The sequence below is a fragment of the Schistocerca serialis genome, chromosome 9 (genome assembly GCF_023864345.2).
Source record: "Schistocerca serialis cubense isolate TAMUIC-IGC-003099 chromosome 9, iqSchSeri2.2, whole genome shotgun sequence".
NCBI classification, from domain to species: domain Eukaryota; kingdom Metazoa; phylum Arthropoda; class Insecta; order Orthoptera; family Acrididae; genus Schistocerca; species Schistocerca serialis.
Window position 1 is genome coordinate 308138633 of NC_064646.1, and position 15052 is coordinate 308153684.

Sequence of the window (15052 nt, forward strand, 5' to 3'; positions counted from 1 at the left end):
AAGAATTTTTGAACGTAGGATGGTATAGTTTCTCCTGGACACTGTGACCTGCACTTTAATTTATCTTCAGCCTTGCAGTTCTGCCTTTGTGTGTCGCCAAAATACTTGTGCAGTTCCACCTGGAATACTTCCCAGCTTGTGAACTTCTCCTTGTTGTTCTCATACCATTGCTTGGCAGTGCCCTCCAAATAGAAAAATACGTTAGCCAAACTCATGGTGTCATCCCATTTGTTAAATTTGGCTATACGTTCATATACCTTCAGCCACTTGTTTCAGTCTTGGCCATTGTCACCAGAGAACGCGGACAGATGTCTCATATGGTGGCACACTGTTGTTGTCATGATAACATCCTCTTCTTCTTCTGCTTCTGGTGCCAATAGATTGGGATCTGTTGAATATGGCTTGAACTCAGGTTTCTCAACACGTAAATCGCAGCTCTGTCGTAGCCTGATGCGTCGTCAATAATGTGCGCTATCACAAGTTCCAATACCCAGAATCTCCACCAGAATAATGTAATGTAGAAGAAGGTGTAATTAGCTGAATGATGAACACTAACTTCACTTAACGAAGGTTTACTCAGCATTTGCACATACAAGAGCACAGAGTGAACTGCCTCCGACCAGAACACATATGGTATATATATACAGTTACAGAACATTCCAGTACAATGATTCTTGACATTTCTGGATACTTCTAGATTGTACTCGAACCAAATATAGAAATTAAAATTTTACAGTTCAGGTGAGTTCTGAACTCACAACCCTCCATGCAACAGTCTAGTATCATAACCACTACACCACGGTGACTGTACTACCCTGCTTCTTCTGCGACAATATTTGATTATACTGTGGAGTATAACTGACCAACAACTATTATGATATCTGGCAATTGCAAGCTGCTGCACACCAATGCATTCACTTGTCAATATTTTTACAGTGATGCCCAACAAGCGGGGGGCACTTGCGAATGAGATAAAGATTGAACATCCACAGATTTGTACATGAGGTTTCCATTGAGAAGAAATATTTCTGTTGCAGAATTAATGTACACAATTGTAGTCAGCGGGTGAAAGTTCTAGCTAAAAGCATCTCCTCAGCTTAGTAGTTTGGGCGTTTAATTGGCTATGATATATGGATTTACTGACTTCATTTTGCGTGTTAAAAACTTGACAACATTTCTTTGCTTCTTTCAATAGTTTTTTTATACTCTTTGCTAGGAAAAATGAATTTATTAAGTTTGCTTTGTGATCTGGGTACCTATTCATTTCATTTCAATTTTCTTTTGTTTAAGAACAAACATGCATAGGAAACAGCCAAGTCTTTTTGAACACATAAGAACAGCTGAAAAACTGAGGACTATGCAGTCTCAAGAATCAGATCTTGGAGTGAGACTTGCTGTGGCTTGAGAACATCAGGTTTTAACTCACCCTTAAAACCTTCTTCCAAAAAAGTGAGGCACAATGTAACTCTGATCAAGGGTATCACGAATTATGTCACTCCTCAGAATCTTTCACTCACAGAGGCTTATAGTTACTTCTCTCCCTTACTTCTCTCTAATGTAAACACCATAGAAGTAGAAATTTTGATGGGAAGTGAGATTTTATACCCAGAATCCCACTTATAAGTAACATTTTAGCATTTTGCTTTCCACATTTACAGTTCCTGATGCGCTTATGTTATGCCACGTCTGTGAACAAAAGCATAAGATCGGACGCTGCTTGTTGTGAAACTTACTGTAAGTTGCTTTTCACATGGGCAGCTCTCCTGTTTTTGAGAAGCCAGCAATCTCTTCTTCATATCCCCAATCATACAACTTTGAACTTACATATGAAGAACCTTTGTAAGTAAAAAATATATTTCACATATATGAAGTCTTTGGTGCAATAACGATAAATACACAGGCAATGCTGGGTTTCTCAGCTAGTAGAGAATAAGAGCAGTCCCATCACACTTTCCTTGGGCACTTCTGACAATACCCTTGTCCCAGAAGAATACTCACCATCAACAACAATGTACTGGGTTCTATTACTTAAGAAGTATTTCAGCCACTCACATATCTGGGAACCTATCCAAATTGCTTGTAGCTTCATTAACAATCTTCAGTGGGGTACCATGTCAGACACTTTCCAAAAATCTAGGTATAGGGAATCTACCTACTGCCTTCCATCCATGGTTTTTATGATATCATGTGAGAGCAGAGCAAGCTGGGTTTTACACGAATGATGTTTTTTTTTTTTTTTAAATCCGTGCTGATTTGTGGACAGAAGCTTTTCTGTCTCAAGGAAATTTATTATATTCTAATTGAGAATATATCCAAGAATTCTGCTGCAAATGGATGTTAAGGATATTGGACTGTAATTTTGCAGGTCTGTTATTTTACTATTCTTATATACAGGGGTCCCCTTTGCTTTTTTCCAGTCACTTGGTACTTTGCACTGTGCAAGAGATTCACAATAAATGCAAGGTAAGTAAGGGGAAACTGAACTGGGATTTAATTCAGACCAAATGACTTACTTGTTTTCAACTCTTCAAGTTGCTTTCTATGCCAAGGATCCCTATTACTCATTTAAGTCAGTTCAGAATTCAAATACCCTTGTAGCATGCTGCTTGCAGACAAAGATATTTTACTATTTACAAATTTTTTCACTTTATTCAAATAATGTTTTAAGTTACAAGGTTCTCAGTTCAGTTTTGATATGCACACTTACATCAGAATATAAAACAAGAATGATTGTTAATCTGAAGCATCACAGAACATTATGTATTTTCAGTATAAAATAACTATATGTGAAAATGCTTCACCTACAATTTCTACTTAAAGTAATAAAACATTTTTGATACTACTACAAATACAAGAATGAAGATTTTTCACTCCCTCTCTTGCTCGTACATATAAAAAAAAACATATCCAACAAACACAAACACACACACACACACACACACACACACACACACACACACACACACACACACACACACAAGCTCAAGTGAATCAACTGTGTAACAGTTTTAACATTTAAAAAATATACATGTAGCGTTCCACAGAAATAGTGTGCAATAACCAACAAGCATAAATCCAGAGAAAAGCACTCAGTGGCAGTAAATGAAATTATTCTCACACTATAATGGTCTAAGGAAGCTTTTTCATAATACACTAGTCTTCTTCCCACATTACTGTGTAAAGAAATTGTCCTTGCTGTACTTTCCATATTCCACTACTGGGATATAACTTGTCTCCTATGATATAACACATTCTTAATGTCCTGCAAATGATAGCACAAAAAATTAATACAATACACACATGGTCTAAACACAAAAGGAAACAATTTAGCTGTATAGAAAAGTCAGTTTGTGTTATTTTACAAAACATAGGTATAAGCACCAAGAGAGATGACATCAATTTCATCTGCATGTAGGATTATATGCAGTCTTTTCTGAGATTTAAAATCTTCTTATTAGTTGCCTTTCAAAGGGTGCAATAATAACTCATGAATACTACTCAGGCCTTGTGGAAGTGTCAATTACTGGAACAAACCCCATATTCACCGGATGTGGCACACTCTACCTACACGATATCCATTTCCACAGGTGCCTGCACATACTGGATAGTTATAATTAAGCTGACAGTGTCCAGAGTGCTGCATACATCGTAGGATGTTGAAATGGGCATGTTCATCAATCAGTGCACTCATGGAATTTAGTGAAAGAAATAATAGTTCCACTTTCTGCCAACAGGTGAAAATATCGCACTGTAAGCAGTCAGAATGTGCCATGGGTGCATTTATTAGGATATGGTCACAAGTTATGACACGTATTCAATACAGTCTCCTGATCAGCAACATAAACATAGCATGGTCAATGCTCACAACACAGCCTGTGTAATTAGAGCAATATGCCATAAAAAAAAAAAAAAAAAAAAAAAAAATGTTCAAATGTGTGTGAAATCTTATGGGACTTAACTGCTAAGGTCATCAGTCCCTAAGCTTACACACTACTTAACCTAAATTATCCTAAGCACAAACACACACACCCGTGCCCGAGGGAGGACTCGAACCTCTCCCGGGACCAGCCGCACAGTCCACGACTGCAGCGCCTTATAGACCGTCGGCTAATCCTGCGCGGCCGTATGCCATCCTTCAGATCAGTAACAATCTGAATACAACCCTGATTGACATGATCTTTGAGATACCTCCACAACCAGAAGTCACATGGATTTGGGTCAGAGGATGTGGAAGACCACACACCTCGAAATTGTCTAGATGTGTTGGAGTCATTACCAAAGATTTCTCAAAGCAAATATTTCACCTGGCAAGTGACATGTGCTGACACACCATCTTGCATGAAAATAGTGGTGTGGACACAGTAGTGTTCTTGAAAAGATGGAATAATCTGTTCCACAATGAGGCCCTTATGATGTGCAGATGTCACTGTACACCTAACAGGTCTACAAGGTGCCATCTCTTCTCCTCAGAGGGGAAAAAAGACTGAGAATGAAGGTGCTTGAGAAACCATACCAAAAAGTTACACAAGCTATAAGCAGTTGATGTTTCTGCACAACATGTGGTGGAGCAGAACCCCACACGTAACAGTTCTGTGCATTCAAAGCACAGTGCAGAGTAAAAAGTGCCTTGTCCATCCAAAGAATATGCCTATCTTGGAGCTTCATTTGGTTCACATTCTGAATGTTGTAGGAATACAAGTGTAAAAATCATTACAAAATCTTTTGAACTGTTTACAAGGAGAGACAATTTCCACGACACAGACAGAGCGCTGCCTGCAGTCAGCTATAGCTAAAGCAACCTCATCAACAACTGCCATGGGAATGGGCCAACTCCCTTCCCCTGCTGCACACCTAATTCACCCGTTTCTTCAAATTTCTTGATCATATTCTTTAGCCCATTTATTGACATGGGGCCTCCTTTGCAGCTGTTTCTGTCAATGATATTCCCACAATGCAGTTGTTCTGATTGTGGTTGTTCTGATAAAACAACTTTACCAGTGCATGATCTTTCTTCTCAATAGCCATGGTGTTTCACACAGAAAACTTCAACCTTTTTAACCCTTTATACCAACATTCACATCACAAAAGAAATCAACACACACCGCCAAGCGACAAACAGCATACTGACATCAAAACAGGAAATATTTCACATTCTGACTACTTACAGCACTATATTTTCACCTGGTGGCAGAAAGTGGAACTATTATTTTCTCAGCATACTCCATGAACACAGTGATTTGTGAACACATCTACCATGTTTCAGAATCCTATGATGTACGCAGCCTGCACTGCATCATTCAGAACACCATCACTTTAATTATAACCACCTGGTTTTCATCCAGTGAGGGTGGGAAGGAGGGTGGCAGGGATTAATGAATTGTTCAATTTTGTGACATCTGACTGTGATCACCCATGCAATATTACAACTAGTTAAAAGAGGGGGGAGAGGGGGAGGAAGAGGAGAGTCATAATGTATTACTGTCTCTCTCTCTGTTATCACCCTACCACCAATATCTTGAAACATTACACAGATGCCTTTATTTTTAATTAAAATAACAATAAAATATATAAAATATTTTAATATAACAATAATTTGTTTGCATCAGTACTTAGTAAAGCAGATCAACATAACATGCAAGAAATTGCAGTTCGGATGAATATAGCACTTTAAGAACATTTGTCGAAAAAATTGAGAAGAACATGTGTCATGCAGTTAAAGTTAAGATGTATACTAGTAACAAACTATCATAGCTCTGACAGTGTTATGATTTACATAACAGTGGTTGGATTTTGCACTCACCATCATCAGTATTTAATTTAGCACTACAACTGAGAATACAGGTATGAGGAATATGGCTACGTAAGCATGTACATGAGGGAAATGCTGTTTCTTTCAGTCACTTCCCAGAAAGTTGGTTGGTCTGTGTTTTCTTTGCTGAAGATCTCCGCCTTTCTCGCGACCCTTACTCCTGTGGTTCGGTTCCACCAACGGAGTTGTGAATCATGTCAGAGTTGTTCTTGATAGCAGGTACAATCAGTCTAGTTATATGCTCATTCAGATAAGCATCTGACAAGATTGTTACCATTGAGGTTCTAAGCATATCAAAGCAACTGAAAAGTATCATGTGTTATACGTAGCTTGTAATGTATATTAGGTTGATACATAAGTTCATAGCAATTTTGTTTTCCACATCGGTATTCCAGTGGCTATGGGCTTATTTATCAATTGTCATTTTCTATTTGTAATTCACTTTTGCTGTTTGAGTTCACATATTGTCATTTTGTCATTTGGACATAGTGAGTGGAGGTGTGGCCACTAGAAAATGGAGTGCCAAGTGGAGAAATACTTCAAAGATATTCTTCTGTTTGATTGCAGTAGAGGGTTGACAGCAGTGGAGGCAGCCAGAAACACTTGCACCATGTATGGGGCAATATCACTGGGAAGAGCATGGCAACAAAATTGTTTTCTCATTTTAAGGAGGGAATTTTGACATTAGTGACTCTCCATGTTCAAAAACACCTCAGTGTTTGATGAAAATCATTTAATTGCATTAATCCACAATGATCCATGTCAGTGTACTCAAAAACTGGCAAATGTGATGAACTGTGATCATACCACCGTCGTGTGATATTTGCAGGCAATAGGAAAGCTTCAAAAATCAGGTGCACAGGTATGCCAAAATCACTAAATCAGCAAGGGGCGATATATGTATCTTTGCTTGTTTGCCATAAATTGGCTAGTGGACAACACCTACCATTTCTATTCTGTATCATTACTGCTCATGAGAAATTGTATTTGTGCACTAATATTAGGAAAAGAAAGGAATGGTTGAGCCCAAACAAAGTGGTAACTCCCCATACAAAGACTTGCGTGCATTCACAAAAGAAATGTTATGCACCTGCTGGAGCAGCTACACGTTTCCTCATTCAGAGATAATTGCCACTTTTTTCACCATATAAATATCATGTCCAGGTATCAGTTCTGTTTTACTTGATGATTTTTCATCAGCTACTATGTAGAGTGACCATTCTTACAGGAAATCATGAATCCAATTGCACAACTGAAGCGACACCACATAGGCATGCAATTTGATTAGAAGTCTCTTGAGAGAAATGGTGTCAAAAGCCTTCTGGAAATCTAAACATATGGAAACAACTTGAGATCCTCTGCTGACAGCACTCACTTCTTTGTGCGAATAAAGAACTAGTTGTGTTGCACAAGAACTATATTTTCTGAATCCGTGCTAACTGTGTGTCAACGCTCATTACCTTTGAGGTAATTAATAATATTTGACCACAGTATATGTTCCAAAATACTATTGCAAATCTAATTAGAGATATGGGTCTGTAAGTACTCCTATTTCCTTTCTTCAATACTGATGTGACCTGTGCAACTTTCCAGTCTTTTGGTACAAATCTTTGGTGAGTGAGTGGTTTCACCATTTCTACTGAGTTGTTAACATGTTATATTACTTTAACTAACTTATCATTAAGTTTTGTAGGCAAGTGTATTTAGATTTTTATGTGAAATTTAGGAAGAATAACAAGAAGAAGAAGAAACAGCACTTTAGCCAGAGAAGTCCTTCCATAAAGTGAAAATTTATTTAGTAGTACTCTGGTGTTTGTAATGGTACTTGAATTATATAACCATTACAGCACCTCAACTCAACCTCTCGATACCAGCAGTATTCTACTGTGTTTCTGTAAAGTAATTGACATATTTCTGAGGCAACATTCAGATTTGATTTCATTAATGTAGAGGTACTTTGATACATCAATATGTTTATATTGCAATGATATTATTCTTATGTGTATTCTTTCTTTTGTCACTATGATCTTTGATGTACTTGTAACTCTGATTTTTGAGCACGTAAGCAGTTATTAGAGAGTTAGAGAGTCGGACCTTGAGAAGGTCGAGTCTTGGACGTCATGTTGGAAAGACACGTATTGTAGTCAGCTTATAATATGTGAACTTTAACAGTGAGGAAGATGTTTTCAAGTATGTTTTGTATTGTGAAGTGATGGTTTGTATGTTACGTGATATTGCAACAAAAGCAATAAAAAAGAAGTGTAACTTAAATTCGGAGTGCTGATTACTTTTTTACATCACCATTGTCCCGCAAAAGTGTAATCTTCAAGAATGGTTTGTGAAACACATCTATAAAACTTTTGAATATAGCAGAATAAAACCTAGGCCTCTTTGCATCCGAGCTTGGAATCATCACCACCTAGATTTTCGACGATTGAGCCATGATTTTACAACGAGACCAGCGTGGGAAACACGAAAAGATGAGTGCCTAGTTTATTCATTATTACATGATGAAATGACTTTATTAACTGTGCTGTAATGACACCTGCCTCATAATAACTTTGTTGTTGCCCAAAAATGCAGTATTTAGCAGCATGACCAACACCACAATCATTATTAAATTTTCACCTTTGTTGTGGTAGGGTTGTTAGATGTTACATATATGGTGGTTATTATATTAGACAATACCTGCTTCCTTTCAGTTGGTACAAGACTAAGAGGTGCCTTTTGGCTCTTGTTTTTAATTTTTGGGTCAGCTCCAGATTCAATCAGATGCTGAACAGCAAGCCGCTGACGTGTTGGAGAAATGGAATGATTTGCTGCAACCATGTGTAGAGGGGTGTCTTCATTGAAATTTTTCTCATTTATGATGTTACTGCCATAGCTGGTTTTTGCAAGCAGCATCACAAGTAAGTTGGGATCACATGATTCTCGTGCAACTAAGTGGAAAACGGTGTTCCCAGCACATCCATCCTGTAAAACATATCCAAATGTCTAAGAAGTATGTTTTCAGTATGCAAAATTGTGCAATACATTACAAATCAAAGAAAAGTAGTTTACTGCGCAGTGCAAGGAATGGGATTGCTAGTTTCTTACTCTGTCCTTGCCTAATTTCCAGGAGCATATTTACCTTCCACACCTGCTGGTGGCAATCGATGCTTTGCCAACTTAAATGGGTCAGTCGCACTCATGGGTCAGTCGTGTGTCAGAATTAGTCCAGACATTATGCTGGTGATGGACTGGAGGCACTATGCTGCCATATGATTCCACACCATAGCTAAGTGGGAAAGTAATTTATACTGAGCGCCTTTTACTTCTGGTGGTGGTTCCTGTAGTCCAGCCCTGACGGTGAACTTTGAGAAGCACCTTAAGAAGGAAGTTAGCCTAAGTGGAGTAATTATGGGCACACAGTATCAGTATATTTACTCCATGATAATCACTGAGCAAAAGATTATATCGTGAGAGCTTTATGTGCACTGAACATTCACTTATTGTCTCTCGTAATGGTTAATATTCCATGTTTATGTTTATCAATTTTATTTGTTTTGAATGATGGCATTTTCCTTATCTTTCTCTGGGCTGAATGTTAATGATTGTCCTGTATCTAATGTGATTCTTGAAGTAGGGCATTCCGTCTACCATTAAGCCCACATATATGGACCTCTATCTGCAAGGGTCAAGTTGCCATCACCCTTCACAAACTATCGGCATCCTTAGAACGTTGGTGCACCGGGCACAAATTGTTTCTGATGAAACATCTACTGTGAGTGGCGAAAGTTAATGGTTACTCTCCACATCAGATCAGTACAGCACTAAGGAGGAAAGAATATAACCATCCACAACATCAAGAGGATAAGAAGCTGTTCAAGTCCAGGGTGTTCCTTCCATACATCGACAACCTTTCATCTGAAGTTGGCTGGGTCCTAAGGAAACATCAAGTTAAAGTAATCTGCTGGCCACTGGTGATGATCACTGCTCTAGTCAGCTTGTCAAAGGACAATCTGGGTCTACAGAAAGCCATGATTTACAAAATTCCTAGCCAGTGTGGCAAAGCTTATGTAGGTCAGATGATACACACAGTACATGAAATATACATTGAAAATCAGTGCCACACTCGCCTTTTGCAGCCCAGTAAGTCAACTGTAGCTGACACCCGAACCTTCAGATATCAGACAATCAGATTTGTACCAATTGTTGCTTGTCGATAGAGTATCCACCCAAACTACAATCTGGTTTGTGCTATGTGCTGTCATCCAGCAGAACAGGTATAACATTAATTAAAAGCTACACCAGAACTACCAGAGCAAAGCAAAAGCATATTGCTGGCACAGAACCTGAAGGACAGGAGAAAAAAATAAATAAATAAAAAAATAGGTAGAGCATTAAGTTGTCACATGAAGGGTCCCAGGTTCAAACCCTTTGACATATTTCCTTTAATTTGCTTTTACTGTATTATGCGTGAAAGTGTTATATGCTATTGTTTGACACGAATGTCAATAACGTTCCATGGATTCATATCACACAGCAGCACTATGTGTACACAAACACGAGAATCTAGCCACAATATGCACATCTAATGTATGCAGCACTGCCGTCTGCAGTCAGTTATTATTATTGTTATTGTTATTGTTATTGTTATTATTATTATTATTGATATGATTATTATTATTACCAATAATACTTCCACAGTATGTGATGCAATTGTTTCTTTATTCTATTATCCGAGTCCATATGTTTATTCTGTGAAATTACAAATGTACTCTATAGATTTATAACTTTAAAAGAAATGAAGCGAAAGCACACTGCCAAGAGGGCACTGGTGTAAACTCCAAACAGCCCTTTTACATTTTATAAATATGTTGCCCCATATAACACTTTCAAGCATAATACAGTAAAAAAATTACAATATTTGCGATTTGAACCTATGACCCTTCATCTGATGACCTAATGCTCTACCAACACAGATATGTGTGTTAGTGGTTCACAGTTGTGCTTTTGCTTTCCTCTGGTAGTTCTGGTGTAACTTTTACTTCACTTTTACACACATTCTGCTGAATCACAGCACATAGTACAAACCCGATCAGATTTTTGGTTGATACTCTATCAACATGCAAAGTTTGGTACAAATCTGAGTGTCTTGGCATCTGAAGCTTTGGGTGTGAGCAATGAATTACCGCAGAACACTATGGACCATTCCGCCACAAAAATCTTGACACTGGCGAGGTCCTTTTGGGATTCAGTAATTAAAAAATGTATGGAAATACATCTATCAAAAGATCTTATAAATTATGACAGTGGCTTTCAACTGGACAAGGCTTGGAACTTGTTGATCTCTTTAATTTCTTCTGACAGAAAACATTTTATTCATAATGACATGTCTGGCAACATATGATGTTTGTTTTTAGCACTGCGAGCATGCATTCCAGCAGAGTGCGGACATTTAGTTTCACCTTTATGCCACAGATGGAATAGTATTTGCAGACGGCTAGGACTTTGACAGAGAGAGGATGCGCCTGTGATGGCCACCAATGCACATGCATCTCAGCGCCAGTTTTTGCTATAAAGCCGAAACTGTGAACTAGCAGTATCCAGTGGCAGATACCATAAGATGGCTGAAGAGTCTTCAGCCAAAATATTGTGGCAAGAAGTCAACATGATCCAGCTGCAATCACAAAACCTCATAGGAATAGCTTTCCCGTATTTTTAATTTATAACCTCATTTGCAACCTTTTACAGTCATTTTGTTTGCCTTAAACTAGATGATAATTTTGGGAGTGCCGATGCAGAACATAGTGTCTCCAGCACTTAATCATAACTCTTTTGCATATAAATGTTTCATGGTATATAATTGGCACCATATGTGTTTTGGTAGCAAGATTTTATCACTTATTGGTAATGTCATTTTCACATTTTAAGTACTAATTTTTAATGGTGTTTCTTTCTTTCTTTCTGTTCATTATTATTACTATTCCAAGGCTCCAGTGGACTGATTATGTAAACAGCAGTGAACAGGAAGTAGCTCATTAATTTTGTTGATTAAAAGTTGTTCAATTAAACAGATAATAAAAGCTTTTTTATTGTTTATTACTATTACAGATATTGTTTAGCTGGAATGAAGTACATGTTATTTTATAATCCAAAGTGTAAATATGTTTTTCAAGATGTTGTACGTTTGTTATCTTGTGTTGAAGGCTAAGAAAATAAATCCTTGTGCTAATACCGTGGTCAAAATTATTCCTAGCACCTTACCATTTACCTGCTCCTTACCTATCATCTGCATTTTATTGTTTTATACCAGCGATAAAAGGCCTATTTGAAACTGTAAAGATAATTCAATACATACAGCAAATATTTAAAATTCATGTAAAATAAAAATATACTTAGTAGCAAGGAACATGCAGTTTATTCCACAAATGAATATTGTAGCTTAAATATAGGAAATATTTGCAGTAAACAAACATTATAAAAGGCAACCACAGCCCTTAAGCTCATGAATGAATCATAAGTAGACAAGTAAAGGTGTGTGTACACTTGCAAGTAACTCAATCATGAGCTGTTTCAGGAAAAAACAGACATACACACATTCTGTGAGCCACATTGCTTGTGAGCACATATATGCTTCTGAATATGCAACATTCCTGTCCCCCCTGAAGCTTGAGTGACTACTTTGTGCTTACCAGGTAAAACCAACAGCATATCCTCAAATTGATCAGCTAACAAGTCATTGTGAGCCACATATACTTTTCTGACCAATATGCTTATGAACTGCTCATCCTGCAAATGTGTATGCATCTTAACAACACAGACATTCCACCTGTTTTTGAGCAACAACTCTGCATATAGTTTAAGTATGCACTCTCACATGCAAAAATATACAGACACCAAAACATAAGCACCTGTCTCTGTAAGTTCATCTTTATACACGTTGGTTGCAGGACCTCAGCTGTTCAATATAAAATGTCAAATCAAAAACACCTTCAGCTGTCTGTATTTCCAATTTGTTTTATTTTTGCTACAAGTTTCAGTGTTACATCACGCCATCTTCAGCCCCCTTGACCAATGTGTAAGAAGAATTACCTCTTGTACAGTCAAAACAGGGGCCAGCATATAGTCACGGGTTTCCATAGACTTGCCTGGAACTGAGGAACAAAGGAATCACATTGTTAAAAAGAAATCTACAGGTACTAGTGACTGTGTTTTGGCATCTATTTTGATTGTACAAGAAGTAGGATTCTTCCTAAACATTGGGCAGGGGACCTAAATGTAATGTAGTGTAATGCTGAAACAGGTAGCAAAAATAAAATAAAATTGGAACTATAGATGGCGGAAGGTGTTTTTGATTTGATATTTTACAACCACCTGTGGTGATACTGATGGTTTGCTCAGATAGACACAAGTGGAGGGAGAGAAAAGTTGTGTGGAATCTAGAAGGAGTAAGATTTACAGTGGAAGGAAGGAGTGTGGAGGTAATGGGAGGTATGATGGATAGGTAAATAGATAACAGAACTAAAATGAAGACAAAGAGATGACAATCACAAAACACTGGAAAAAGGAGAGGGGAGGGGGGGGGGAGGGGAAGAAGGAGTTTAAGTTTCAAGTACTGAAGAGAATTTACAGCCAGTAGTACTGAAAGTCACAATGAAGAAAACAATTTCCAGTGAGATAGTCATGAAAGTTGAGGAAATCACACATAAAGATTGGAGGATCACTCTGGATGCTCTTTGGAGTTTGGTTCCCATGATTTTCTGAAGCACCATCCACAGGACTTTAATGGAAAACTTGGAATATCAGAAGGTTTGTGCAAGATGGGTACCATGTTTATTGACAGAAGACACAAATGGTAATGAGTTGATTATTCTTGAAAATTTCTTTGCCGGTATGTAGATGAAAAGGACAATTTCTTGGACTTGATCATGATGGGGGGCAAAACCTGGGAATTCCACGTAACATATGAGACAAAACAACAGTCACACAGATGGTGGTAACCCTCTTTGCCCAAGCTCCAAAAATTCAAACAAACAAAGTCTGGCGGTAAAGTTATGGCAGCTGAGTTTTGAGACTGGAAGGGGGTACTATTGATCAACTTTCTGCCTGTTGGGACAACAGTAAACACTGACAGGTACTCTGGAACACTGAAAAAAATCAAAATATCACTTCAGAACAGGAGGAGAGGAATATTAAGCAAGGAAAAAAGTATTCTCCATGACAACACCCATCCATATGTCACCCATCAAACCATCAATCTCCTGCAAAACTTTGGCCAAATACCCATCCACTATACCGTTTGGACTTAGCACTGAGTGACTACTACTTGTTTCCTAAGTTGAAGGACCATTTGTCTGGACAGCAGCTCTGATCCAACTATGAGGTGAAAGGTGAGGTGCAACGCTTTCTGAAGAATATGCTGGTGAGCTGGTATGGATGTTATAAAACTGACACAGCATCTACAACAATGCATCAACCGAAATGGCAATTATGTACAAAAATATTCTTCAACCCTTAAAATTATGTAACTATTATAGAAAATAAATGGTTGTTTGCACTTTGGATTGTCCTCATACAATCTCAATAAGCTCATCATCACAATTGTTAAATTAAAAGCTATTCATGACGTTAAAACCTGTTCCAGCATTATCACTCTTACTATAAGTAACAATTCCACCACTATGGTCAAGAATCATAGTGACTCTGTGGCTGAGTGTCTTACCAAATTTCTGACACCATTGCCTACAAAACTTACCTCTGCAGAATCAACCTAGACGTTCACATGACATCTAGAAGCTCCCCAAAACATTAGGTCCATCCCAAAATCTGTCACCTGAATCTCTCCCCTTCCTTTCACAGGCAACACATGCTCCTAGTGTTCCGAAACTTAATTCCACTGGTCCCACAACTACTTTCCACATTGTAACTGGTTATAATGATCTCAAAAAAAGATCATTTGCCTCCATTACAAACACTTTCAATCAGTTGTCCACAGTCTCCTTTCCTACAACTGAGACACTAATCAGTTTTCCCGCCGGCTCTCTGCAGTGTTAATATACAAGAAAAGGCATTATGGATGACTGTAGTAGTACCTTATCAATTTCACTGATATCGGGTTTTCCAGAAATTGTGGAATTTCTTATTTATTTATTTTTCTGGACAAACACAACATGATTCCAGAATCAGCAACTGTCAGTGTGACAGAGTATATTTTACAATAATGACATGAGGAAAAAAGTTGTTTCTGCGATATTTCTG

The 15052-nt window shown here is 37.8% G+C and overlaps 1 protein-coding gene across 6 annotated transcripts in view; it reads right to left on the reverse strand.

Annotated features, from left to right (window-relative positions):
- Nucleotides 1-2654: 2654 nt before the first annotated feature.
- Nucleotides 2655-15052, reverse strand: part of LOC126418892 (uncharacterized) — a 277815-nt gene continuing 265417 nt past the window's right edge. For all 6 annotated transcript variants that reach the window (XM_050085907.1, XM_050085900.1, XM_050085902.1 and 3 more), the window contains 2 exons: nucleotides 8498-8782; nucleotides 2655-3262 (listed from right to left, as the gene is read on the reverse strand). In XM_050085907.1, coding sequence (XP_049941864.1) covers nucleotides 3215-3262; nucleotides 8498-8782 — 333 coding nt within the window. In that variant the 3' untranslated portion in view covers nucleotides 2655-3214. The remainder of the gene's footprint in view (nucleotides 3263-8497; nucleotides 8783-15052) is intronic.